Source organism: Mercurialis annua, linkage group LG1-X (assembly GCF_937616625.2).
Source record: "Mercurialis annua linkage group LG1-X, ddMerAnnu1.2, whole genome shotgun sequence".
Classification (NCBI taxonomy): domain Eukaryota; kingdom Viridiplantae; phylum Streptophyta; class Magnoliopsida; order Malpighiales; family Euphorbiaceae; genus Mercurialis; species Mercurialis annua.
The window spans coordinates 492,001-518,799 of record NC_065570.1 but is presented as its reverse complement, the minus strand read 5'-3'; the positions used below and the strand labels follow the sequence as shown (position 1 = coordinate 518,799).

Genomic DNA, 26,799 nt, shown 5'->3' with positions numbered 1-26,799 from the left:
TGATGGTATTATTGTTGCCCACTTTACTTTAATTGTTGTTTTTAATGAACTGAGATCACATAAGTTGAAATTTGGTTCAAAGATTGAGTCCCCGTAATAACAGAAAAGTATTCACAAACACAAACGCTATTATTTTAACTACAGGAGGAAGACTAAATTTATGGAGTCTTTCAAGTTGCATTGGACTACCATTAATGAGCCGCAACGAAGAAGCAAAGGCTACCTCCCGGACATAAGATTGAGGAGGGCATGATTTTCATCCCAATCTTCCGTTGAAGATGAAAGTGTCATTAGTGCTACCACAATCGACCTCATGCTCGGCCTCAGTTGCGGATTCTCGTGTGTGCAAGCTTTAGCAAGCTCAGCCATCTGCATATCAATCAAACATATAGCTCTCAACTCTTGCATTGCACTGAAATATCATACAATATATCAAACTCAAATTCCACCTTACGAACTGAGTCAATGGGATAGTTATCTCCAAGCCTAACATCCACCAGCTCACTGACATCATTTTCCGTCCAATCTGCTGCCTCCACATCCTCAAACTGCACAAAACAGTACCAATAGTTTTATATATAAATTAGCTACCATGCTATTTACTTAATTAATTCTGAGCTGACATGAATAACCACCATTGCAACAAGTCCCTTGCACTCTGTGATTATTTCATTTGTCTTCACAACCGCTTCCTTGGCAGATATAAGTTCATACAGCACAACTCCAAATGCATATACATCCATCTTTGGAGATACGTCACCATACTGTGCATACCTGAAAACACCATTTTAATTTTCTGTTATGCCTCTAAAATTACATTTAAAGTTAAGTTCAGACAACAGCTTACTCTGGAGGCATGTATCCAAATGTACCCACAATACGAGTATGCAGTGAAGCACTTGCATATTCTGTTAGCTTTGTTAACCCAAAATCTGCAACCTAATTTACTTTTTAGATGAGATATGTTAGGACAGAATTACAATTTTGAGTCCAACTCTACCACAATAATACAGGAACTATATATCGCAACACCTTTCCACGGAAATTTTTGTCTATTAAAATGTTGGCGGATTTGATGTCACGGTGAATGTATAGTGGAATAGTATGCTCATGGATATATTCAAGCCCTCTAGCCGAGTCTAGAGCGATTTGCACCCTCGTCGACCAAGGCAATGGATCCTTCTGATCTATGAGCCAAACACACAAAGTGCCCATCAGATTCAATCCATAACAGATAAATAACATGTTCAATCACCCCTTTCTTACCTGATCTACGCAAATGCTCACTTAAATTTCCATTCTCGATGAACTCGTACACCAAAAATAAGGAACCTTCGACACAATATCCTATTAAGCGTACCTACCACAACATTACAAACACACTATAACCACTACACTGACGAGATCAGCATCGAAAACATGAACATGTAATAATTAAATATGAAGCGCAGCTAGTTCAACATACATATATATATATATATATATATATATATATATATATATGGATTGAGGCATTGCTTAAATTTATATGTAGATTGATTCTTCATCAATACATACTAGTAATCTTCAACAAGTTGGCAAAACAAAAAAAAGTTGCAATTAATTGATACCTGAATTCCCCATATATACTATGAATGTTTTTCTAGATAGTTACCATACCAAGTTCAAATGATGAACATGTGTTAAAACATTCAGTTCAGCAAGAAATTCTTTTGATGCTTGCATATCCATCTTCTTTATTGCAGCTCTCTGCAAAATATATATAGGAGGCAGAAGTAAATGAGGAAATGACATTCGGATAGTAGATGCACTACATATTTCCTGATTAACTATAGTAGACAGCCACATAAAATCTTCCCCAGTTTTCTATTTATAACAAACCTCGCCTCTTAGTTCAGCGTAGTAGACCGAACCAAAGCCTCCTTGTCCAATCTTATTTGCCAAGCTAAAGTCATTGGTAGCCTTAGCAAGTTCTTCATATGAGAACTCCACAGATTTGTCCACTGTAAATCCATCAAGTCCTGGAGTTGCAACAAAGGCAGTTGCTTCCAAAGATTTCTCCAAGCAGCTTCCAAAGCCTAAAACTCCTCAGGATAGCCACCAATCAACCAACAAATGACAAGTTTGCAACATAGCAAAATACATCAGAGAACTAAATACTTATATTACCATGTCCATGTTTAACATAGAGTTCTGCAGTTGTTTTTGGGATTAATTTTGTGCTCACATCCTTCTTCCTATAACATCCGAAATATGTACAAAACACAAGAAGTAGAGCTCCTGCAACTCCGGCAATAGATATGCCAGCAATAACTGTCCTTGAGATTCCTGCTTGAAATGCCATAACGATAAGATATGTCAGAGCCTGCCTTTAAATTGAACTTAATCAATATGGGGAAACTGAGAGGGAGAATGAGGAAATACTCAAGATAGACAATACCAGCTGCACTGAAAAATAGGCAAACAGGACAATTGGATAGAATTGTTAGATTAACTCGATATGTTCAATGAAGAAGAAATGATAAGAATTTAACACGTATCATGCTATGCTGGTATAGCTTACCTTTTCTTAAGTCGAGGGTAATTTCCAGTTGCATCTGCAAAAGGATTTAAAACCCTCAAGTTAGTAATAAGAACAGTCAACCAATTAGTATATTACAAGCATAGCTATTGCAAGTAATGCCTAGAGGAGATGGTTTGTGTTACAGTGTGAGAACCATTTCTAGGTAGAAGATAATCCAAATGTTGCCATCTAATAATCTCTTTATTTTCAGTTTTACATATCAGGAATATCATCAGGAAATGTGCTAAAGTTTAAACAGTCGAGTCAATCAGCCGTTTTGATTTCTTCTTCTCAAATTGTCTAATACTTGAAGAAGAAAATGCAGACAGAAAAACCGGTTACACTAATATTAGCTCATAAAGTTATTTAGTCATGCATTTGTTATGAAATCATTTTGTCATAAAACACTTGCAGAATAGGTAGTTTTTGAGTGGGAATGGGCCAGCACATTGAGAGTGACAGGGAAGGGGCATGTCTTTCTGAAAAATGAATGATTAGATTTGTAAACAATGATGCATTAAAGAATAATTATGGTAATCTCCAACAAGCAATGATAAGTAAGCCACAAATATATCCATGAATTAATTTATATCATTGATTCATTTTCTGGTTGTATTCTTCACCTTTAATATCTTATTATATGAGTAATCCACACATCTAATCAAATTAAACAAACTCAACTCCATTTGTTTTGTTACTGATGGTATACATACTTCAATATATGGGTTTAACACTACAATTCCATTTTTTTTCAAAAAAATATTAACACATACAGGGATTTTAGCTTATATAAAAGCTCTCATTTTCTTGTAAAATACTTATTATAATTGAAGGTCTTAGAGGAAATAATTAAAAGCTAAAGAAAAGGTATGGAATAATGACTCTTTCAAATTTCGTCAGCAAATACTACAGTGAGTCAGTGAGTCTAAAAGCTACAGGAAACAACAGATAGCAATTAAAAAATGACGAACAAAGGATCATTTCACCCCCTCAACTTAGCACGAAGTATCAAAAAAGTCCAAACTCGTAAAACCGGATCACTTTTCCCCTGCACTTGGCAAAACCGGATCGGTACAAAAAAGGAGAGTGGAATTATCTGATTAACTGGATATTCTCATTTAATTCTAATTAATCATAATTAACCTTAATTAAAATACTTACTATTCCTAATTAATAAAAATCTTAATTAATAAAAAAATTAGGGATTTGTTTGCCCTTTTTCACAATTAAACTAATTAAACCTAACTAAATAACCTAATTAAAGACTAATTACACCTAATCACTAACAATCCAATAACAACCACCCTTAAACTTAATTAAACTAATTCCAGCCGCCTTCATCACCGTCATTAACCCCCTCCACCATCATCAACCGCCATCAACATAAACAAGCCAAAACAAAGGATAAACAGAATACAACAATAATCTGTTGTATAATTCAGAGAGATGAACAGAATGTAAAAGCTTTGAGGCGTGAAAATGTTTCACTGACCTAAAGTATATTTCGCTATATTCAGCGTATACCCCAGGATACAACTAAGCCCTCTACTTATTCAAAAGTAGGATCAGAAGTAACAGTGTAGAATATTTGATACGATTTTCGTATCCCCACTAATCCAGCTAACCATGATTTTAAAATTTAAGTTAAAAATGAATGTAGACATAAAATAGGAACAATTCAAGTTAACTGAAATCAGATAGTGCAGATTAAAATTAAAAAGTGATTAAAACGTGTGTTAAAGAGTAAGTGAAATGTTTGTTCCGAAAATATTGGCATTAACCAAAACAAATTTTTACTTGGTCAAATATGGGCTTTCTGAGATAAGGTTTTAATTATAATTAAATAAAAATTATAATTATAATTTCAGGTAGCAAAAAATTTAATCAAGCCTTGGACTAAGCCCACTTGATTTCAATCATCCACCCACACCCAAGTCCAACTCCGAAGAGGGGGGGGGGGGGGGGGGGGGCGCGCGAGCCTATTCCCTTCCCCTCAACACACTTATCAACCCATAATAGAAAATACTATATAAACTCAAGTATAGTCTTTTAAACTTCCAATGTGGGATTTTAGCTTTTGAAATAACCCTTCAAAACAAAACAAAAAACACAACAATCCCCCACTTATTTCAAAAAACGCTAGCTGGATTAATTCTCTATTTAAATACAATGCATCAGTTTCGGTGTCTTTTGGACTATGAACCAAAACCTGAAAAGAAGAGTTATAACCCACGGTAAGCCTGGTGAAGTTTTAAACTTCTATGAACCAAGAATTCCATTTGTAAGTTATAGTTCTCAACAATCACATTATACTTTTACAAACTGCTACTCAACGCGGTTGTGCGCATTTAGGCCGTGCGCGTACCTGTTTGTTCATGAGTGCTCTAACGACTTAGCCACAAGTCATATAGGAGCGGCCCCACTCCACACTCATATAGGTGATTTCATCAAGTTTATATAGCAACTAAATTTAAACTATCCTTAAGGACTATGAAATCATTAAGAGTTACAATCTCAACCTCACAATAGTTGCTTCTAGTACAACACACACCATAGGAATGAACTAAATCAAAATTTAGTACTAGCGGGACTAACACATGATTTGTTATTACCCGTATGAACCAAATTCATGGGATCTCCAATCACAGAGGTCGGGTTACCACCATGGTTAATACTCAAATTGGCACAAGTCCCATTCCCCTCGATGTTTCAAGGATCATTTTCCTTCCCAAAGGTTTAGTCAGAGGATCGGCCAAATTCAGCTCTGACTTCACATAATCAATGGACATAATTCCATCCTTTTGCAATTGCTTTACCACATCATGTCTTAGACGTAAATGTCTATTCTTTCCATTGTAAGCCTTATTCTTAGCAATGGCTATTGCCGCTTGGCAATCACAATGCATAGACACTGAAGGAGTTGGTTTTATTCCCAAAGGAATACTGACTAAGAAGTTTTTCAACCACTCAGCCTCATTGCCAGCTAATTCCAGAGCTATAAACTCGGACTCCATAGTAGATTTGGCAATTAATGTTTGCTTAGATGATCTCCAAGCAATCGCACCTCCTCCAAGTGTAAACACATAACCACTAGTGGATTTTGTCTCATCTGAATCAGAGATCCAGTTAGCATCACTGTACCCTTCTAGTACAGCGGGAAATCCACTGTATAGGATACCATAATTCATGGTTCCTCTCAAATATTTCATTAGTCTGACAATGCCATTCCAATGATCACGGTTGGGATTATGAGTATATCTACTCAATCTACACACAGCATAAGCTATGTCAGGTCGAGAGAAATTCGTCAGATGCATCAGACTCCCAATAACCTGAGCATACTCAGTTTGAGCCACAGGATCTCCTCTATTCTTCATCAATTGAGTGTTAGCATCATAAGGAGTACTCACAGGTGTGACATCAAAATGTCCAAACTTCTTAAGAAGTTTCTCAACATAATGTCCTTGTGACAGCATAATACTATCACCATTCCTTATGATTTTAACACCCAAAATTACATTTGCTTCACCCATATCTTTCATATCAAATTGAGAAGCAAGAAAAGACTTTGTCTCATGTATTATACCAAGCATGTACCAAAGATAAGCATATCATCCACATATAAACAAATGATGACAGACTCATTTTCAGTCACTTTAGTATAAACACATTTATCGACATCAATAGAGGAAAACCCATCACTAATCACAACTTGGTCAAATTTCTCATGCCATTGTTTAGGAGCTTGTTTCAAACCATATAATGATTTCAAAAGTTTACAAACTTTGTTCTTTTGTTTTGAAACAACACAACCCTCGGGTTGAGTCATATAAATTTCTTCTTCTAACTCGCCATTTAAAAACGCAGTTTTAACATCCATTTGATGAATAAAAAGTTTATGAATTGAAGCTAAGGCAATTAAAACTCTAATTGAAGCAATTCTAGTTACAGGGGCAAAAGTGTCAAAATAATCAATGTTTGGTTTTTGAGAAAAGCCTTTCGCAACCAATCTAGCTTTATATTTTTCAATTGAACCATCAGGATTCATTTTTCTTTTAAAAATCCATTTACAGCCAATGGGTTTTGCGCCAGGAGGCAAATCAACTAAAACCCAAGTATTATTTTGATTAATTGAATCAATTTCAGTTTTAATAGCTTCTTTCCAGAAAACAGATTCAGAAGAGAAAACAGCTTCATTAAAAGTTTGAGGTTCATTATCAACCAAATAAGTATAAAAATCATTTCCAAAAGAATTTTCAATTCTTTGTCTTTTGCTCCGTCTCAACTCCTCAGTAGAGTTCACTGTTATATTTTCAGTTTCATTTTCATTAACAGTGGGCATATGAGAAATTGACTCAGTCTTTAGTGGATACACATTCTCAAAAAACTCAGCATTTTTAGTTTCAACTATAGTGTTGCAATCAAGTACATCACTTTTCAAAACAAGGAACCTATATGCAGCACTATGTTCAGCATACCCAATAAACATACAATCAGAGGTCTTAGAACCTATTTTTCTTTTCTTAGGGTCAGGCAACATTACTTTAGCTAAACACCCCCACACTTTTAAATATTTCAGGTTAGGTCTATAACCTTTCCACAGTTCATAAGGTGTTTTACCAGTTTTCTTATAGGGTATTCTATTTTGTAAATGACAGGCAGTTAATATTGCTTCACCCCACAAGTTGTCACTAGCAGAAGAACTAACTAATAGTGCATTCATCATTTCTTTTAGGGTTCTATTTTTTCTTTCTGCTACACCATTAGATTCAGTGGAATATGGAGGGGTTACTTCATGTATTATTCCTTCTTTTTCACAGTAGTCATTAAATGCTATGTATTCTCCTCCTCTATCTGATCTAATTCTTTTTATCTTTTTATTAAGTTGGTTTTCAACTTCAGCCTTATAAATTAAAAACATATCAAATGCTTCATCTTTATTTCTTAGCAAATAAACCCTAGCATACCTAGAACAGTCATCTATAAAGGTCACATAATATTTTTTACCACCTCTAGTCATGGTCTGTTTTAGGTCTCCTAAATCAGTGTGAATTAAACTAAGTAGTTCAGATTCTCTAACAACAGAATGACATGTTTTCTTTGTTGATTTAGCTTCAGCACATATTTGACATTTATCCAAATTCGTTTTATTAATGCCAGAAATTATTCCAATTGATTGCATTTTCTTTATATAGCTAGCATTCACATGTCCTAATCTAGCATGCCATAAATCAATAGAGTCAATAATATAAGCAGAAGGAGATGCAGTCTCTTTTATTATTTCAGCAACATTCAAAACAAATAAACCCTGATTACAATAACCCCTTCCCACAAAGACATTATTTTTTGTCATTACAATCTGGTCAGACTCAAATGACACTTTAACTCCACCCTTACCCATTAGTGCAACAGACAACAAATTAGCCCTAATATTTGGTACATGAAGTACTCCATTCAGAGCCAATGTCTTCCCTGATGTGAGCTTGAGAAGAACTTTTCCTTTTCCAAGAACAGGGGTTGTTCGGGAATCACCAAGGAACACATGTTCTTCTCCATCCCCTACTGGTTTGTAGGAGGAAAAAGCATCTCTGCTTGCACAGATATGCCTGGTAGCACCAGAGTCTACCACCCAGTTTCTCGCATCAGCCACCAGATTCACTTCAGAAATGACAGCAGCAACTATGTCATCTCCTTCAACCAAATTCGCATTTGGCTTAGGAGGATTGCCATTTCTCATTCTTTTTCTGCATTGAGCTGCAAAGTGACCTGGCTTTCCACACACAAAACATGTACTCTTTTTCTTAAAAGCAGTGGAGTTAGCAACCTTGGGCATGTAATCGGAATTCACAACTACAGGGGGTTTTTGATCATACCTCTTGAAGTTCCCCTTGCTTTGCACCATGTTTGCCCTTGCTGTTAGTGCCTTATTTCGGGCAGCTTTGATCTCCTTTCGGTTCGTCTCCTCAATGATGATGTGAGTGATCAGTTCCTGCAAAGTAAGCTGTTTATGCTTATGTTTCAGATTCTGCTTATAGTCATTCCATGATTGAGGCAGTTTCTCAATCAGAATTCCAGCAACGAATTCCTCAGGGAGTGCAATCGATTCTCCTTTAAGATCCTCCAGCAGTTTGTGGTATTCATTAATCTGCGAAATCATATCCTTATCCTCGGCCATCGTCCATTTGTAAAAGTTGCCTATTACAAACTTCTGTTTGCCAGCATCCTCAGCCGTGTACTTGCTGATCATGGACTCCCATATCTGTTTTGCTTCCTTGTACGCACAATAAACGTCAAAAAGTTCATTAGATAATGTACTGATTATTGTGTGTCGACAAACCTTATTGGCATAAAGCCATGTTTCGGATTCCTTGACAGCAGTAGGAAGAGGTTTTGCCTCAGTTAATGCAGAGGCAACACCATGCATGTCGAGAACAGTAAAGATCCGCTCCTGCCATCTCCGAAAGTTTTCACCGTCAAAGACTTGTATCTTTGAGATGTCTGGAAAGGGTTTGGCGTATGGAACGGTTGCCATTATGGTCGGCGGAACGACACCAGTAGGAAGGGCGACCGTAGGTGGAGCGTCGGTCTTGTCAGCACCGGTAAGACCCGTATTCATCGTCTCAGTAGTCATAGCAATATACTTTAGATTGTTGTATAATTCAGAGAGATGAACAGAATGTAAAAGTTTTGAGGCGTGAAAATGTTTCACTGACCTAAAGTATATTTCGCTATATTCAGCGTATACCCCAGGATACAACTAAGCCCTCTACTTATTCAAAAGTAGGATCAGAAGTAACAGTGTAGAATATTTGATACGATTTTCGTATCCCCACTAATCCAGCTAACCATGATTTTAAAATTTAAGTTAAAAATGAATGTAGACATAAAATAGGAACAATTCAAGTTAACTGAAATCAGATAGTGCAGATTAAAATTAAAAAGTGATTAAAACGTGTGTTAAAGAGTAAGTGAAATGTTTGTTCCGAAAATATTGGCATTAACCAAAACAAATTTTTACTTGGTCAAATATGGGCTTTCTGAGATAAGGTTTTAATTATAATTAAATAAAAATTATAATTATAATTTCAGGTAGCAAAAAATTTAATCAAGCCTTGGACTAAGCCCACTTGATTTCAATCATCCACCCACACCCAAGTCCAACTCCGAAGAGGGGGGGGGGGGGGGGGGGGGCGCGCGAGCCTATTCCCTTCCCCTCAACACACTTATCAACCCATAATAGAAAATACTATATAAACTCAAGTATAGTCTTTTAAACTTCCAATGTGGGATTTTAGCTTTTGAAATAACCCTTCAAAACAAAACAAAAAACACAACATAATCAATCCTCAAAATCAAAACAAATTGAAAAGACAGCAATCCAAAAGAAATTAAACACTTCACAAGGGAGAATCATCGAAGAACTAAAGCATAGATCGAAGAACGGCAGCAACGGCGGATTCTTGATGTCATTCGTCGATCGATGCTTCAGTGATTCGTTGCTGGAGGTGAAGCCGTGAAGGTTCCCGTTCGTCGCTTGCTGCTTCAATCGTTTGTCTCTGTAAAATTTCTGTTCGTCCAGCACTGAAAAATAATTGCCGTTCGTCGCAACACCATCGTCACCACTGGAGATTGCAATTGGCAGCGGAAGAAGGTCGTCGCAGCACCGTTCGTCAGTTCAGTGAAGAAGAAGAAGTTTGAGGCGACGGGGTATGGTGTGAAGAAGAAGAAGATTGAGGCGGCGGGTTATGAGATTAGGTTAAGTTTTTTGATAATGAATTAGGTAAATTTTGTAAATGAAAAAGGTGAAAAGAGATTCCTCACCTTTTGTTTGAAAATTAATTTGATTTGTGAAGTTTAAAAATATAAAGGTTATATTTGAAATTTAAAAATAATTTGATGTTTTTTTTTATCAAAGGTGAAAATCGACTTTTTAAAGTCTCATGTTAGTTGTTAGTTACCGAGACGTGGTTCGAACCCATAACCTCTCGATGCACTTAGAGACGCCTTAACCATTCAGGCTAGGCCCACATTGGCAAAATAATTTGATGTCAATTTAAAAAATAAAGTAAAAATAAAGGGCTGTTTTAAATATTTACCATGAAAAACCGGAGAGTGTGTTCACTCTCCAAGGTGAGAGTGTGGGAGAGGGGATTTAATACGTTTTTGCCAAGTACAGGGGAAAAGTGATCCACTTGTATGAACTTGGGCTTTTTCGATATTTCGTGCCAAGTTGAGGGGGTGAAATGATCCTTTGTTCAAAAAATGACAATCAAAAATAAGCATTCTTTATTCACTCCTTTTCTTATTGAAAAAATCAGCATATCTTTCTTTTAGACTACATATTTCTGGTGGTTAAATTCTCTGATTAAGTTTGAGCATATGATCTTTAATTATGCCCACTTCAAAGACCTACCAATCATTAATCTATGACCTGCTAAACCAAAGTGGGTGTGTGTTACATATGCTTATGGAATCATCTTTTGAACTTTGAAGCTATCAGTGAACTTTGACTTGTATAAAAGCTCACCTAATAACAGAACTAAATTATAGTATATAAAAAATGTTAAAAGAACTTACTAACCTTTTGCCGGCAAATAAATAATTCCACTCCCTGCATTAAAGTTCACTCCCGGGTTGTACTTGTGCAGCAACTCAGGCGGTACCCCAGACTCTGCCGCTACAGAAGATAAATTCTGGCCAGGCTTAAGCGGGTACGTGGAGAACAACCCATAATTCTCAGACACACGCTTATCTCCGCATGAACAATTGAGGGTGACATTAATTAGAGCACCGTCCGGTATCCTGGTAGTGTCATAAGTGTTGACCCTGTGAACCCAATCCTCAGTGGTGAGATTAGCAAAAGCAAATTTTGCAATTTTAGAATAAGTATCACCAGACTGTGTGGTATAATTGAACGTATGGCCCAAGAAATCACCATTTAAGCAGTCACAAGAAAAGGGTATGCTGATTCTTGAATCGATTAAGAGGCTGTCTTGGTTTGGGACATTAGGGATATTGTAAGGAAGTATTTGAGTGATGTTTAAGGTAAAAAGGGTGCTGATATATGTGAGGTTGACTCCTTTCCATATGTTGTAAGATGCTAAGGCAAGATCACACCCAGTTTTACAGTTTGTCTCCACTTTCAACACAAGTAGAAGTAGCGCAAGGAAGAGTAGGTTTGTGTTCATTGTGAGGGTGGAGACTGAAGAGTTGGTGTACAATTTGAGACCTTTTGGTGGGTTTCATTTTTGTTTGCCGTCGTCACTCGTGTCTGTGATTCGTTGAATTAAAAAATAACAACCTTCCATGATTAGTAAATAACAAAACAGGCTATATTTTTTTATTAAATTTGGTACCATTTCATTCAGTTATGGATCCGACCCAAAACCATTTTTATGCTTGAATTGCAAGCTAAAACAAATTGTGGGTCCTAAGATATTTTGAAGCATGTGATGTGGGGAAGATATTTTATGGTTCAACCCCCCCAAATCTTCTACTGCTCTATTTTCTCTAAAGAATGGAAACCTCAGCCATTCTTGCAATTTCTCAGCTCTCGTTTTACCCGTCGAAATCCAGTCAAGCTTACTCTTCTTGGTTATGGAAGAATCCAAGAAGAGCTCGGTCAACCCGATTAAGCTGTCAAAAGATGTATGTTCCTGGTGGGTTTTCTGTCCTAAAGGTTTACTGTAGCATATATTTCTGTCTGTTTCTTGGTAATTAATTAATGGTCGTTTATAACTAATGAAGGATTTGGAGAAGCATCGCCGGAGGCTAAGGCTGCACAAAATCTGCATAATTTCTTCACTTATGTTGCTGTTAGGATTGTCACTTCTCAGCTTCAGGTTTCACTCTCTAAATCTCGTAATTGGAATTTTTTTTTTGGTCAAAAATGGTATTGTTAGTTGTTTGTTACGGAGGCGGAGTTTGAATGCACTTAGAGATGTCTTAACCATCCAATCTAGGCCCACATTGGCCATAATTGGAATTTAGATTGCATATATTAGGAGATATGTATACTTATTATGAGCTAACATTTGCTCCCAGAACAGAGCTATAACCCCGAGGCACACAAAGAATTGATGGAATTTATGGCTACGCATTCCTTAAACGATGGAGACGAGTTCTGTGCCAATTTGATGCGGGAATCTTCAAATCATAAGAATTTAGGTATATGCTATACACCACGCAACTTATATGCTGATTCTATTTATGGTCCTTATGGATTTGTGACTAACATGCCTTAATCCGCTATGGAACTGTCTCCTATATATGGAATCCACATTACAGCTCTGCGCATTTTAGAGGTCAGTTTATAGACTGGATTGGGATGTTTCAGTTGCTTCTTTCTTTAACTCTCACAGCAGCAATCTGAATATGCAGGTACGAGCTGCTTACTGCAAAAATGATTTTGAATGGGACAATTTGGAGCGATTATCAAAGAAGGTGAGTGAGTAATCGTTCTACTTTCTAACATTTTCCCTGCTTCTGATGGATACTGGAATGAAAATGGAGTTTGTTTTTGTAGATGGTTGGTGATTCTAACACTAGGGTGATGAGAGATTATGTTTTGGAAACAAGTCATGCGGATACAGAAACTGAGAACTGATCACACCCAACCCTCTTCTGTTCCTCAGTTTATCTATGTGTACTGTTCTCCTACACAATTGAAATTGTAATATAAATGTTTCTTGAATTTTATATATGAATTACATAAACAGCAATCAGCATAAATCTGCTTTCTGTAGCCAGATTATTTCTGAGTCATTTAACTTGTAAAACTTTGTTTTAGAATATCTATAGAATTTCAGACCAACTTACTATGCTCTCTTTTTTCAGTTGCATCCCAAATGCTAACAATATCTATACAATTTCAGGACATCTGCTGCATCTTGCAAAACATAACTCTACTTTATCAAATCCCAAGCTTGCTATGCTAATACACTCACATGATTAGAAACTACCCATTGCCCCTTTTTTAGATACCACAAATCTTAGTTATAATTGGCAATCTTACTATTTTGAATATTCATTCTAAAATATCTAAGTAATTATTGGTGGTGACTAACTTGCATTATTAATTTTATGGCTTTTCTGTCACTAAATTGGACAGATTTTCAGTCTATTGTTTTGGAAGATTCTTCGTATAAATATTCTACTTTTGTACGGTGTAAATGAGAGGGACAAGAGTCTGTATCCAGCTACTCAAAGTAATGGAGCTCATGTGAAGATCATATCATTTTTTTTTAGAAAATTTGTAAGTCTATTTCTTAATATTAGACGAATATGTAACAAATAATAACATCTACAATAATATTTAATTATTAATTTTATTTACATAAATTATATAATACAATTACTTAATTGATATGTGAAATTATACATTAGAAATTACTTATAAATTATTAATAGAAAATACCAAAATAAAGTGAAAATTTTAAGAATATATATATATATATATATATATATATATATATATATATATATATATATTAGCTAAATTATTGTGAATTAAAAAAAATGATAAATTACTGAAATTAAAAGCTTTGATAAAATTTGCAAAAAAAAGTGAAAAGTTGTGGATTTGTTTTAGAAGATTATGCCTTTTGTACTTTGAACATGTGTTAGTTATAGGGAATCTAATACAGATCATAGGCAGCGAAATTTTCCTTTCCATGCATAGAATTTTCAAGTTATGACATTTGTGATTCAGGAAAAATAAACCGGCCATCTCCAAAAGTCGCATTTCAAAAACAATTTAATGTACAAATTTACATTTTGTAAAAGCGAAAGAAAGTGAAGGATTGTGAATGGAGGAAAGAAAAAGTTAACAAAACAGAGACTTTGTTCCTTTTGTTTTAGTTTATTCTACAAATAATGTATAACGAAATGAGAACAAAATATAGTTTTCTTTTTCCCTTTATTGAACAAGAAGAAAGTAGGAGAAAGGAAAAATTAAAGATATTTGTAATGTTTATTTGATTGATATTGATACATATTATATTTATTTTATAATACTTTTTTATTTATGATCCCACTTTAAATTAAATTATAGTTTAAAATTATAATTAAATATTAACTTTTTACTAGCAGAAATAAAATATTTAAATATAAATATTAAATGTGTTCTAAATTTCATATCAAGACAGCGTGACCGTTATTGAATTAAAAATATGTAATTAAGAAGGAAATATATTTATTAGCCCGCAAATATATCTCAATGCAAAGTGTATTATAAATTTAAATTTGTGTCAGTTTAGTCCATCATCTTTGCAAGTGTTATCATTTTTTTTTGACAATCGAATAATCTTTCATTAATAAGAGCGGTTATAGGTGTAAGAATTCAGAAAGGGTATAACCATTTCTAATGACCTGACATGGAACAAGATATAAACCTTGATTCGCAGATCGCTTTACAAAATAAAATCAAAATTACATAACTGCTCTAACACAATAAGATCCAATCCTTTTTTGTCTAACAGAAAACTCACAAACTCTTCATAAAAAAATAACAAATCTTTCATATAGAAAGAACAGCAAAACTTTCAAAAAAAAAAAGACAGTCGCTGTAAAATAGTTATAAAAAAAACTAATATAACCTATAACGATTTCATCTTCAATCTTGAAAGGTCTTGATCCATCTCTGATTTTTTATTTGTATATATATTGAAATTGATGCGACTCGTCGATAGATTTACCAACCAAAATGAAAAAGATGAAAAGGAGTTGGTCATTTATTTTATTCTAAAGCAATAAAAAAGAAATGGCTACCGCCAACGGCAAAAATAAACCATTGACGGCAACCGAAGCGAAAAACAAAAGGAGAAACGCTTGACGGATAGGGTTTTCTATTTGAGAGAGAGGGAAGAGGAAAAAAAGTTTTTGGCAAGTGTTATCATATGCACAATTTGTTTAGACCGTCGTGGCATTATACTATTCATATGTGAACAAAAGATTACTCTGCCCCTCAACTTGGCCAAAAGTATCAAAAACGTCAAAATTAGCAAAAAGATATCAATTTTATCTTGAACTTGGAAAAATCGGGTCAAAAACCCCTCTCCCCCACTCTCACCCAAGAGAGTGAGATACACTCTCCGGTTTTCAAGGTGGTTTTTTTTTTCAAGCTGGTTTTTAATAGAAAAAGGTTTAAAATAGTCCTAATTTTTTTTAATATTTTAAATTAATACCTACTAATTAAAAAAACAATTTAATCCCTTTAATTTAAAATTTAAAATAACAAATTAACCCCCCAAATTTAATATATGTAACAAATTTACACCCAAATTTTGTATATATAACAAATTAACCCACAAATTCTATATCTTTTTTCAAAAAAAAACTAATTTTTTGTAAAATATTTACATGTGGATCTGTTCTTCTGAGACCGTCTTCTGCAGCGAGGATCCTCGCCGGAAATAAAAAAAAAAGGTTTTTTATGGAAAAAGTTTAAAAAGGCCCCTGGTTTAATTATGATTAATTAATATTTAAATAAAATTAATTAGAGTAAATTATGAATGATTAGAAACTCACTTTCCAATAAAGGTGTCATGTCAACATAAGAGATTTTTGAGCCGGTTTTGTCAAGTTCGGGGTAAAAGTGATCCGGTTTTCTCAATTTGGATGTTTTTGATACTTTGTGCCAAGTTGAGAGGGTAAAGTGATCCTTTGTTCATTCATATGTACATAATTTATTCTATTCGGAAAGTACAATATCTCGGCACGTCAGCTACAAAATAAATATAAATATATTTGACAACATTTAAAAAGATGATGGATCAAATCAGGAAAATTTTAAAATCACGATATATTTGACAAATAAGTTGTTGGTAAATAATTATATTTTACTCGGTAACAATGGTGTATTAACTAATCACAATTAGGATGACTGTACAGTCAACCCTCTGATAATTAATATTGTAATACCCTAAACATTTTAAAAATAATTAAGTCATGCCACGTGTCGTAAATTCCGATGAATTAAGTTAAGACGGATTTAATTTAATAATATCGGGAATTTAGAATAACTTTTATTGAGCGGATTAGCGGGATTGAAGGAAAAGACTTAGACAATTAATATAAAATAAAATATAAATCCCGTGACGGAAATTATTTCGCCAAGGTTCGCGAAATACTTTATAGTAGTTGTGGTAAAAGTTTCAAGTCAATCGGAGACTGTTCAAAATTTGGACGCGGATGCGTTTTGGACTAAATCGTATTTGAAAAGTTCAAGGACCAAAATGTAAATTAGTCAATTAAGCCTCGAGAATAGCAATTAAAAGATCATTGATGGAAAATAATAATTTTAGAATCGTATTATTTATTTGGATATAAATAATACGTACGTAATTGAGTTGAAAGAAATAATTAATTGTTAAGTTAAAATATAAAGTTTTAAAGAGAATTGGTTTAAGTTAAAGAGATGAAGGACTAAAGTGCAAATTGACCATTATATATATATATATATATGTGTGTGTGTGTGTGTGTGTGTGTGTGTGTGTGTATGTGTGTGTGTAACACCCCTAATTTTACAAATATGGAATTTTTGGAAATGCGGTGAATCGGAAATTAGCGGCGGTGGAATACCGTCTTAGAAATTAATTTTCGGTGTTTAAATTCGTGTGATTGATTTATTTGTGATGTTAGATTGATTATTTAAATGTTTACGTGTGCATGGCTACGTAAATTGATTAATTGTGCATGGGTGGCATTTTCGTAATTTTCGGCCATTAAATGATAAAATCGATTTAAATAATTAAAACGTTAACAAAATAAACTATAAATGTATTTGTTCGAGATTTGATCTCGTAAAATATTAAATTAGTGCGGAAACATTTTTCGAGAAAGATTTTACGGAACCTCGAAAACCATAAAAATAATTAATTAAGCTAAATTAATTTGACTTGGGGCAAAAGTAATTGGTGGGGAAAAGACACATAATGAGACACTTGTCATGTTGCATGTAGTGTAGGTTATGACTAATGGTGGCACTAATGATTAGAAATAAAAAAGGCAACTTAGACCCCACATTTTTTCTATCCAAAATGCTATAATTAGAATTTTCTTTTTCTCCATTTTCTTAGGAGTAGAAAGAATTAGTTAGAAAAAAAACCAAAAGTCACTTTCTTTTCTTCTTGTCTTTGCCGAATACACCAAGATTAAACCCCATAAAATTTTGTTAAAAACACAAGCTTTTAAGGTAAGATTAAAGGTTTTTTTTAAGTGTTTTCTTTTGTAAACTTCTTGATTTGGGGTATTTTTCCTTTGAAACTTTGTGCTTGTGTGGGAGATTTTATTCAATAGAACTAAAATATGATTTTCTTTCAAAGTATGGGTTTTTAAGAAGATCAAATTTTGTGGGTGTTGATTATTTTTGGAAATTTTCGGTTTTAACAAAAATTGTGGTTTAAGAGTTTAAAGTTTACATGCAATCATGGATTATGGGTTTAAAGAGTAGAATAAAACTTGGGTAAAGATTGGTTTTGGAAAATTTAAAATTTTTAAAGTAGTTGTGTTTTAAAAAAATTCCAACTTTAACAAGTTTTAGTAGCTAAGCTTAAAAAGCTGAAAATAGGGTTATTATGTATTAAAGAGTGATTTTTAAAGAAGATTAAGTATTTACAAGGAATGAGTTAAAAGGGTTAAATTTTTGATTTAAAAACCGAAGGTTTTTATAAATTCAAAAGGTAAGATTTAAATTTTTATGAAGCAAATTTCTTGAGAAAATTTTTATGGTTACAAAATTTAAAGTTTAAAAATTTAATATTTTCGGTGGAGCCGAAAACAATGAAATTAAAAATAATTACAAGTTAAATTATTTTGGCTATGAAATTATTAAAGTGGGAAAAAGATTTAATTTTGGGTATTTAAATTAGTGTACCGAAATAATTAGGGAGAAATTATATTTTTCATTGATTAAAACAATAATTTGATTTAAAAGGGAATTAATTGGTTTTTATTTTTAAAAATAACTTAAGTGTGGACTTTGGTGTTGAAGTTTGATATATGGGTGAAAATATGTGAAATGTAGTTAAGATTTTAAAATAGAAGTTATTTGGTATATTTGATAATGCCGAATTATATTATGATTTTTTTCCATTGGTATTGTGACATGTTTTATAGAAATTTTCATGCTATTTAGGTTGTATTAGATGATATATTGAAATGTGGTTAATGGTAGGAATTTATAAAATGTGTTGGTGAAATTTTGATTTGGCCGAATATATTTTCAATGTTGCATGTATAATTTGTGAAAATTAATTAGTGGGTATTTGTTGAAATTATGTGTTTGTGATTTACATGTTAAACTTGAAATTTTTGGTATGAATTATGCAAGATAAATAAGGTTGCTAGTGAATTGCATGAAATGGTGTAAATGTATGCTTAGGAAGTAAATATTTGAAAATTTGTTTAAATGATAAATTTTGTTGGCCGAATAAATAAGAAATAAAAATAGATAATTTTCTTGTGTAATTGGCATGATTTATTTGGTGATCAAATGTTAATTGAGATCATGTTTATATGTTATGTGGATTGAATGTTTGAAATGTTAAATTTTAGCTATAAGCCGAATTAGTCTATGATTTAAAGAAAAAGATGCACTTTTAAATTTCTTGATTTAATGTTGAGCTAATAAGCATGCTATAGAGATATTTGTTTATTGAAAAATTTGTTAAGTGGTGATTTGATATGTTGGCCGAATAGTTTGATAATTTTATTAAAAATTATTTGGTGAATGAATGACTGTTTAAAATAGTTGATAATGTGAAATTAGTGTTGTGATATTTAATCAAGTGTGGATTAAATATTTTTGGTAGAATTAAATTTCATTGTGTTTGAAATTGATTGATTAAATTTTGGTATAGGTGGTAGAGAGTGGGGTAGTGGTCGGCGAACCACTACCGGCCGGTAAACGGAGCACGGTGGCTCTGTTTTCCCGAGCCAAGACTCGGTCGGGTTAAAACCGAACCGATATGGACCGGGGCCAAGTGGGGCCAAAACCGTAAAATAGATTCTGGACTTAGAACTTTGGACTTTTTACTTAGACTTGAACTAAATAAGTTTGGACCCAAGGTTAAAATTAAAAGGTAAGTAATAAATTAAAAATTGGTTAAAAGGACTAAAATGGAAGATTTAAAAGTATAAGGACTAATATGTCCTAAATGGAATTTTGGTGGATTTGAAAGGCAAGTGAAGCTTTGAATTGTTTAATTAAAAGTTTTTAAGATTTTAAACTTTTAATTTGGGCTTAGACCCAAAAGATTTGTATTTTAAATGGATTAATATTAATTAGTTGGACATAATGATTTATTTAATTAAAATTGGAAAATTTTAATTAAAGGATATATATATATATATATATATATATATATATATATATATATGTATATATTATTTTTATAAAAGAGAGATTTGAATATAATGATATTTTGGAATATGGAAATTAAAGAGGTCCGAATATATTTTTAAAATATGAAATTTTTTCCGAAAGGGTTAAATGGTAAAATTTACCTAAGGATTTAGAATGGACCAAATTTTGAATTTAATTGGATCCCTAAGATTGAACCCGATACGTAGTGTATGTACGGGCCACGATGGCGATCGTGAGAATTAGTGGAAAACGTTATGATTATCTAACGTTAAAAGAATTGACGAAAGGTCAATCTCGGAATGTGATGCATTCACGGGGCGTTGAATGAATAAATGCCGAGGAGCTAAAAGTGGATTAGCGTGACGTAAAATAATTTGTGGAACGACAGTCTGTGAGTTTGCATTATTACATGCATACATTAAAGTAATAAAATTACTATTATTAGTTTATTGTGAAAATTAATATCATAAAGCATTTTAAATATATCATATATTTATTATTTTGAGTAAATAAAATTATTATGGAATGAGTCTATGAAACGTACCATCCTATTTGGGCTATAATAGGACTATGTGATCACTAGTTATTGCATGCATATTTATTTTATGAGTAAAGTGGAATGGCTGTGTGAATCTAGACGACGGTCTAGAAGTCTGAGACAACGATCCAGACATTGCGGGAGAGCTTCTAAGACGACGGTCTAGAACCCCGAACAAGTTAACGGCGATGGAACGATAGAGTTCGGGCGATTAATTTAAGGACTAACGGCGTCATGGAACATAAATGTTATCGGTCGTTGAGTCTATGAGATAAGTTGGAAACAGTCTAAAGAAAGGTTTAGAACTGTAAGGGATTGTGGAAAAATAAACTAGAGTCGAGCGAATGTACGGGTTCAGCCGACTAGTTTGTTAGCCTAAGTCTGAAAGGAGACTTAGAGAAAAATGGATTAGAAATGACATTTCATTTAAAAGCTTTACGTTTCTGTGATTGAACCGGTAGTAAATATTTAAATATGTCTATTTTGCAACGTGTTAAATTATTTAATGTGTGTTTGTAAGATGTCAACTCACCAGTTAATCTGACCCCGTTGTTGTACCATTTTTTACGTACGTAGACTGTCTTTTTGGCGAGACTTCATTTTCTTGATCCGTGAAGTCTCTGTTTTGGCGTAGTGGTATTGTAAATATTTTCTATCGTAGCGCTGCAGTAGAATTGTCTAGACAGACGTAACTTTTAGCATGCTTTTATTTTGCGATGAACTGTCACGTTATAACTCTGTATAATTATCATCGCTTATATTTACGTATTTGAAATGCATGCTTGTTATGGTTATTTTGCGATGCCTCTCGGGTAATTGAGATACCGAGATAAATGTGAGAAACAGTAATGAAACTGTTGGCATCGAGACGAAAAGTCTATGTGGGCCCGACGTGGCATAAATATGATTTGCATGTCTGATAGGAGTATTTTACTCCTATCTTTAGTGTCGTATCCGCATGCTTTATTAACGTTTTATCACGGTTTTATGGTATTTCGAATGCCTTAATACGTGTTTTAGTATTTCAGGTACTTAAGAGCATTGCGGAAGCATTTTGGTGCAAAAGTTGGAAAAGACGACAAAAGCGATGCGGAAGCTCATTTGCAAATCTGAAAAGCTGACCCCTGGGCACTAATTGACCAATTTGGACTAGCTAGAAGCCTCAAATGAACTCGTGATCTTCATGAAAGATAAATTAGACGTCCTAAGCTTTCCAACGGTTCAAGAATCGACTCAATCGGACATTTCTACACCGAGTTGCGAAGGTTTGAAGATCGAGATCCGGAGCAGAAAATGGCAGCTCGAATCGGGCTCCTCATTTAGCCCAAGGAGCTCTATTCGAGCTTGGGCTTGCTGGAGTGGGGAAATCTTATTTCAAGATGCAACAAGACTTTATTAATTTGCTATTTTGGGCCCAACACATGTGTAAATGATTGTTTGTCTTTTTCCTTCTTTTGTAAGTACTATATAAGGAGCCTTATCTCTATTTTAGGTATAGAAGATTTCCCTAGACTTTATTCTATTAGTGTACTTTTGAATCTTCTCCTAATTTTAGAAATCCAAAAATTTTAGTCTTCTTCTTCAATAGAATTTCCAGATTTTTATATTTCCACCATTGTTGAGATCTTTGAAGCTTCATTGAATGAACAAGTTTTATTTTCTATTACAACTCTTATTTGTGGGTTTTTCATCTTATTGTAAGTACTCTTTACCCATGCCTTCCATTTATCATTTTGTTAATTTAGCTCTTGGAATGTGTAACTAATCCCCCATGTTTGGGGGTTGAGATGATTTCCTTCTTGTTATGTTAAATGGTATGGTTGATTGGTTAAATGCTTGTTCTAATTCTAGTTCCTAATGCTTGTGTTAGCCTAGCTATCTAATGCATGATTTAGTGTTTGCTTGACTCATTGAGAAATGGTTAGGTGAATAGACTTTGGAATTAGAAGCCTAGATTGTAATACCACGAGAGTGGATTAGGATTTAGGTGACCTTGAGTTTGTTGATTAATTGATGTTGGGTAATTGGTTTTGTTTAGTATCACGAAAGTGAGTTAGGCATTAATTGATTACTTGATGATTGATTTTGTCGTTCTTAGAGGCTCGAGAGAGCGGGAACGGTGCGCTAGGCACAACTCGGCCCTTGCTAGATACCAATTCATCCATTACCATGTATGCATGACCTAGGAATGATTTCAACCCCTAGACATCTTTTACTTATTGATTAAACTCGTTCTTATTATAGTTTCTTGAATTGTTAGTTTAGTTTTTTAGTGCCTATTTAGCGTTAATCTTACTTGAACTTCAACCATTCGTGTTTCGCTAAACGAATTAAATCGCAACTAAAGTTCATTCTCATCAATTGCTCTAGATTCACTCCTCGTGGGATCGATTCCGACTTCCGGATTATTACAAGTTGTGCTTTTTGCTCAACAATTTTTTGGCGCCGTTGCCGGGGAGTGACGAGTGTTTATTGATTGATTGAAATTAGTTATTGTTCGGTCGAGTTAGCTTTATTTTCTGTTTTTATCACTTTTGTTGTTTTTGCTTCTTTCCGGATTTACGCGTGGTTTGCTTGTTGTTGTTTGTGTAGGAGATCAACTATAGTGTATGCACAATACACGAAGGGCCAATCTTCCGCTAGAACCGTTTCAAGACAACCTCGGGAGATTTGAAAGAAGTGTGAGAAGGGAGAATCGTATACCCGTTATCATGGAACATGGGGATGATAACTATGAGGAGGAGCATTATCACCCTCAAGACGATGGAGTGAGGCAACATCCGCCTCCTCCACTCGATGAGAGGAATCGGCAAGAGCAACAAGGGGACAATCACCCTCAAGTTCAAGGCCATCAAGCACAAAGACAAACTTTGGGGGATTTCTTCCTCCCGGATGTGGATAATGCTACCTATGGGTGCTTTGCAAGACCGGTCACCGCGGCTACTTTTGAGATCAAGCCTAGCACGATTCAACTCCTAGAGAATCGGTGCCAATTCTTTGGGTTACCAAGTGAGGATCCGAATGAACACATAGCCAAGTTCTTGGGAGTGTTGGACACATTCAAGCTCCATAATGTCACCTCCGATCAAATCAAGCTTCAGATGTTTCCGTTCTCACTAAGAGACAAGGCTAGCTTGTGGCTTCGATCACTACCTAATGCATCAATCCACAATTGGCGGGATCTTGCTCAAGCTTTCCTTCACAAGTACTTTCCGATGGGGAGAACCGCGAAGTTGACAAAGGACATCATTGATTATTACCAATATGAGGGGGAATCTCTCTATGAAACTTGGGAGAGGTTCAAGGATCTCCAAAGGCACGTACCTCATCATCGGCTTGTAAGGGAACATGTGCTTCAAATATTCTATAATGGTTTGGGTGAGATCACAAGATCTACCATTGATTCGGCCGCGGGAGGTTCTTTGATGCAAAAGACGCTTGATGAGGCTAATGAGTTGATTGAAAAATTGGCTATGGTGAGTAGCACTTGGTCCTCGGAAAGGAGAAGACCACCGGCTCAAAAGGCATTAATGACACTTGACCAATCCAAGGAGTTTGAAGCGATGAAAGCCATGAATGCCTCTTTACAAAGTCAAGTTGATGCCTTGAAGAAGCAAGTGGGTCCACAGAATGCTCCGGTTGCATTTGTCCAAGTAGGTTGTGAGCATTGTGGAGATTTCAATCATGGAAGTAATGAGTGCTATGTCACAGGTCAAACTTGGAGTGAACAAGTGAATTATGTGGGAGGTCAACGCCAAGGGAATGATCCTTACTCGAATACCTATAATCCGGGGTGGAGAAACCATCCTAACTTCGGATGGAGGAATCAAGAGGGCCAAGGCAATGTGCAAGCAAATCAACAAGCGGGTCCTAGTTTCCAAGGAGGAAATAGGCCCCAACAACAAGGTCCTTATCAAGGCCCTTATCATAACCATCAAGGGCAAGGAAACAACTATGGTGGTAGACCTCAACACCCTCCGGGATTCCAACCATAAAAGAATACGGATGAGGGAAATGTGCTTTCCAAAGTGCTAGAGAAGTTAGAGAAAATGGAGCAAAGGGAGAAGAATCAAGCTTCTACTATCCATCATTTGGAAACTCAAATTTCTCAAATGGCAATTTCGCTTCAAGGAAGACCTCAAGGAGGGTTGCCATCCACTACGGAAAACAACCCTAGAGAGCAAGTTAAGGCGGTAGAGCTCCGAAGCGGGAGAAACCTTGAGAAAGCCAATGGGAAGAAGCATGTTGTTGAGGAGGATGAGCCTCAAGTGATTGTTGATGTAGCAAGCTCAAGCCAAGAACTACCAACAGAATGTGAGGAAGTGGTTATCGAGGTTGAAGAGCCCTATGTGAGGCCACCACCGCCGCCACCGTTTGTACCACCGGTTCCATTCCCAAGCCGGTTAAGAAAAGCTCAAGGAAACGAAAAATTTCACAAGTTCCTTAAGATTTTCAAGAAATTGCAAATCAATATAAGCTTGGCGGATACACTTCGGGAGATGCCCCAATATGCAAAGTTCTTGAAAGACATAATTATGAACAAGCGTAGTTGGGAGCAAGGTGGGACAATACCGCTCACGGAGCATTGTAGTTCCATAATCCAAAGCAACTTACCGATAAAGCTTAAGGATCGAGGGAGTTTTTCTATACCTTGCACTATAGGAAATATGAATGCTATAAATTGCTTGTGTGATCTTGGGGCAAGTATTAACTTGATGCCATTGTTTCTTTTTAGGTCTTTGTTTGGTGATCAACCGGTAAAGCGCACCTCGATGGTATTGCAACTTGCCGATCACTCTCTCAAAAAGCCGTATGGGATAGTGGAAGACGTACTCGTTAAAGTGGATAAATTCATCTTTCCGGTGGATTTTGTGATCTTAGACTATGCGGTAGATAAAGAATGTCCTATGATTCTTGGTCGCCCTTTTATGAACACCGGACGTGCTCTCATTGATGTTCATGCCGGCAAGCTCACCTTGAGAATTGATGAGGAAAGTGTGGAATTTGATATGAAGAGAGTGATGCGGAATGCCATCGAGGAGGAGGATTGCATGAGAATTGATGTGATTGATGAGATTGTGGAAGAGCAACTCCGGGAGAATGTGCATTTGTTGAACGAAGCAAAGAGGGTAGAAATTTGTCCTCAACAAATCTCTCAAGTTTCGTTTCATTCCGAGTCGGGGGATGATGAGTATACTAGAGAGGATGAACCGAAGCCGGAAAGTTTAAACAAGAGCAATGGTGTGACTCCACCATCTTCGGAGTTGCCCCCGAAAGTTGAAATGAAGCCGCTTCCGCCACACCTCCGGTATACTTTTGTTGGGGAGAATGAGACCTTGCCGATAATTATCTCAAACAAGCTCTCTAAGGATCAAGAAAGGAAGGTTGTGCAAGTGGTGAAAGAGCACATGTTAGCAATGAGTTGGCAAATCTCCGACATTCGAGGAATAAGTCCTCAAATTGTGATGCATAAGATTAATCTCGAAGACGAGTCAAAGAAGTCGGCTCAAAGGCAACGAATATTGAATCCGAATATGAAGGAGGTAGTGCACAAAGAGATCGTCAAGCTCCTCGACGCCGGAATAATCTACCCGATTTCGGATAGTGAGTGGGTTAGTCCCATTCAATGTGTTCCTAAAAAGGGCGGTATGACGATGGTGGAGAGTGAAAAAGGAGAGCAAATCTCCACAAGGACGGTAACCGGTTGGCGTGTATGCATCGATTATCGGAAGCTCAATGAGGTAACCCGAAAAGATCATTTTCCGCTGCCATTTATCGATCAAATGTTAGAAAGGGTAGCGGGACACAAGTTTTATTGTTTCCTTGATGGGTACTCCGGTTACAATCAAATATTAATCCTCCCGGAAGATCAAGAGAAGACGACCTTCACATGCCCCTACGGTACCTTTGCATACCGGCGAATGCCCTTCGGACTATGCAACGCACCCGCCACATTTCAAAGATGTATGACCTCAATCTTCAACGATATGATTGAAGATATTACCTGTTCATGGATGACTTCTCCGTGTTTGGCAATTCGTTCGATGGTTGTTTAGCGAATCTAAGGCGGGTTTTAGCACGATGTGTGGAGACAAATTTAGTGCTAAATTGGGAAAAGTGCCACTTCATGGTGGATGAAGGAATTGTACTCGGGCATAGGATATCGGAGGCGGGAATTGAAGTGGATAGGGCAAAAACGGCGGTTATTGAAAAACTAGTCGCTCCGACTACGGTCAAAGGAGTTCGGGCATTTTTGGGCCACGCGGGTTTTTACCGGCGATTCATTAAGGATTTTTCGTCGATTGCTCGACCTTTGACAAGTTTGCTAGTAAA

General features: G+C 35.4%; 2 protein-coding genes and 1 non-coding gene across 5 annotated transcripts; 1 reads left to right on the top strand and 2 right to left on the bottom strand.

The window, feature by feature from the left end:
* Positions 1-70: 70 nt before the first annotated feature.
* Positions 71-11,865, bottom strand: LOC126659579 (lysM domain receptor-like kinase 3). 2 transcript variants are annotated; one of them, XM_050352886.2, is made up of 11 exons: positions 11,145-11,865; positions 2,564-2,597; positions 2,170-2,318; positions 1,882-2,078; positions 1,660-1,749; positions 1,267-1,360; positions 1,033-1,187; positions 848-939; positions 636-774; positions 450-548; positions 71-369 (listed from the first exon to the last, which is right to left on the bottom strand). In XM_050352886.2, the coding sequence occupies exons 1-11, from the start codon at positions 11,749-11,751 to the stop codon at positions 220-222; spliced, it is 1,806 nt and encodes a 601-aa protein (XP_050208843.1). In that variant the 5' UTR covers positions 11,752-11,865; the 3' UTR covers positions 71-219. The 2 variants fall into 2 exon arrangements, with proteins under 2 accessions (XP_050208843.1, XP_050208836.1); XM_050352879.2 differs by lacking the exon at positions 2,564-2,597 and having other exon boundaries at positions 2,170-2,328.
* Positions 11,866-12,001: 136 nt separating this feature from the next.
* Positions 12,002-13,311, top strand: LOC126659595 (chaperonin-like RBCX protein 1, chloroplastic). Of its 2 annotated transcripts, none has more exons than XM_050352901.2 (6): positions 12,002-12,222; positions 12,311-12,405; positions 12,613-12,730; positions 12,851-12,867; positions 12,944-13,010; positions 13,089-13,311. In XM_050352901.2, exons 1-6 carry the CDS (start codon positions 12,081-12,083, stop codon positions 13,097-13,099), a joined length of 450 nt encoding a protein of 149 aa, XP_050208858.1. In that variant the 5' UTR covers positions 12,002-12,080; the 3' UTR covers positions 13,100-13,311. The 2 variants fall into 2 exon arrangements, with proteins under 2 accessions (XP_050208858.1, XP_050208852.1); XM_050352895.2 differs by having other exon boundaries at positions 12,007-12,222; positions 12,944-13,006.
* A 10,385-nt stretch (positions 13,312-23,696) lies between these two features.
* LOC126666359 (small nucleolar RNA R71) lies at positions 23,697-23,803 on the bottom strand. The gene has a single exon (XR_007637863.1). It is a non-coding gene; the product is annotated as a small nucleolar RNA R71 (small nucleolar RNA).
* Between the last annotated feature and the right edge of the window lie 2,996 nt (positions 23,804-26,799).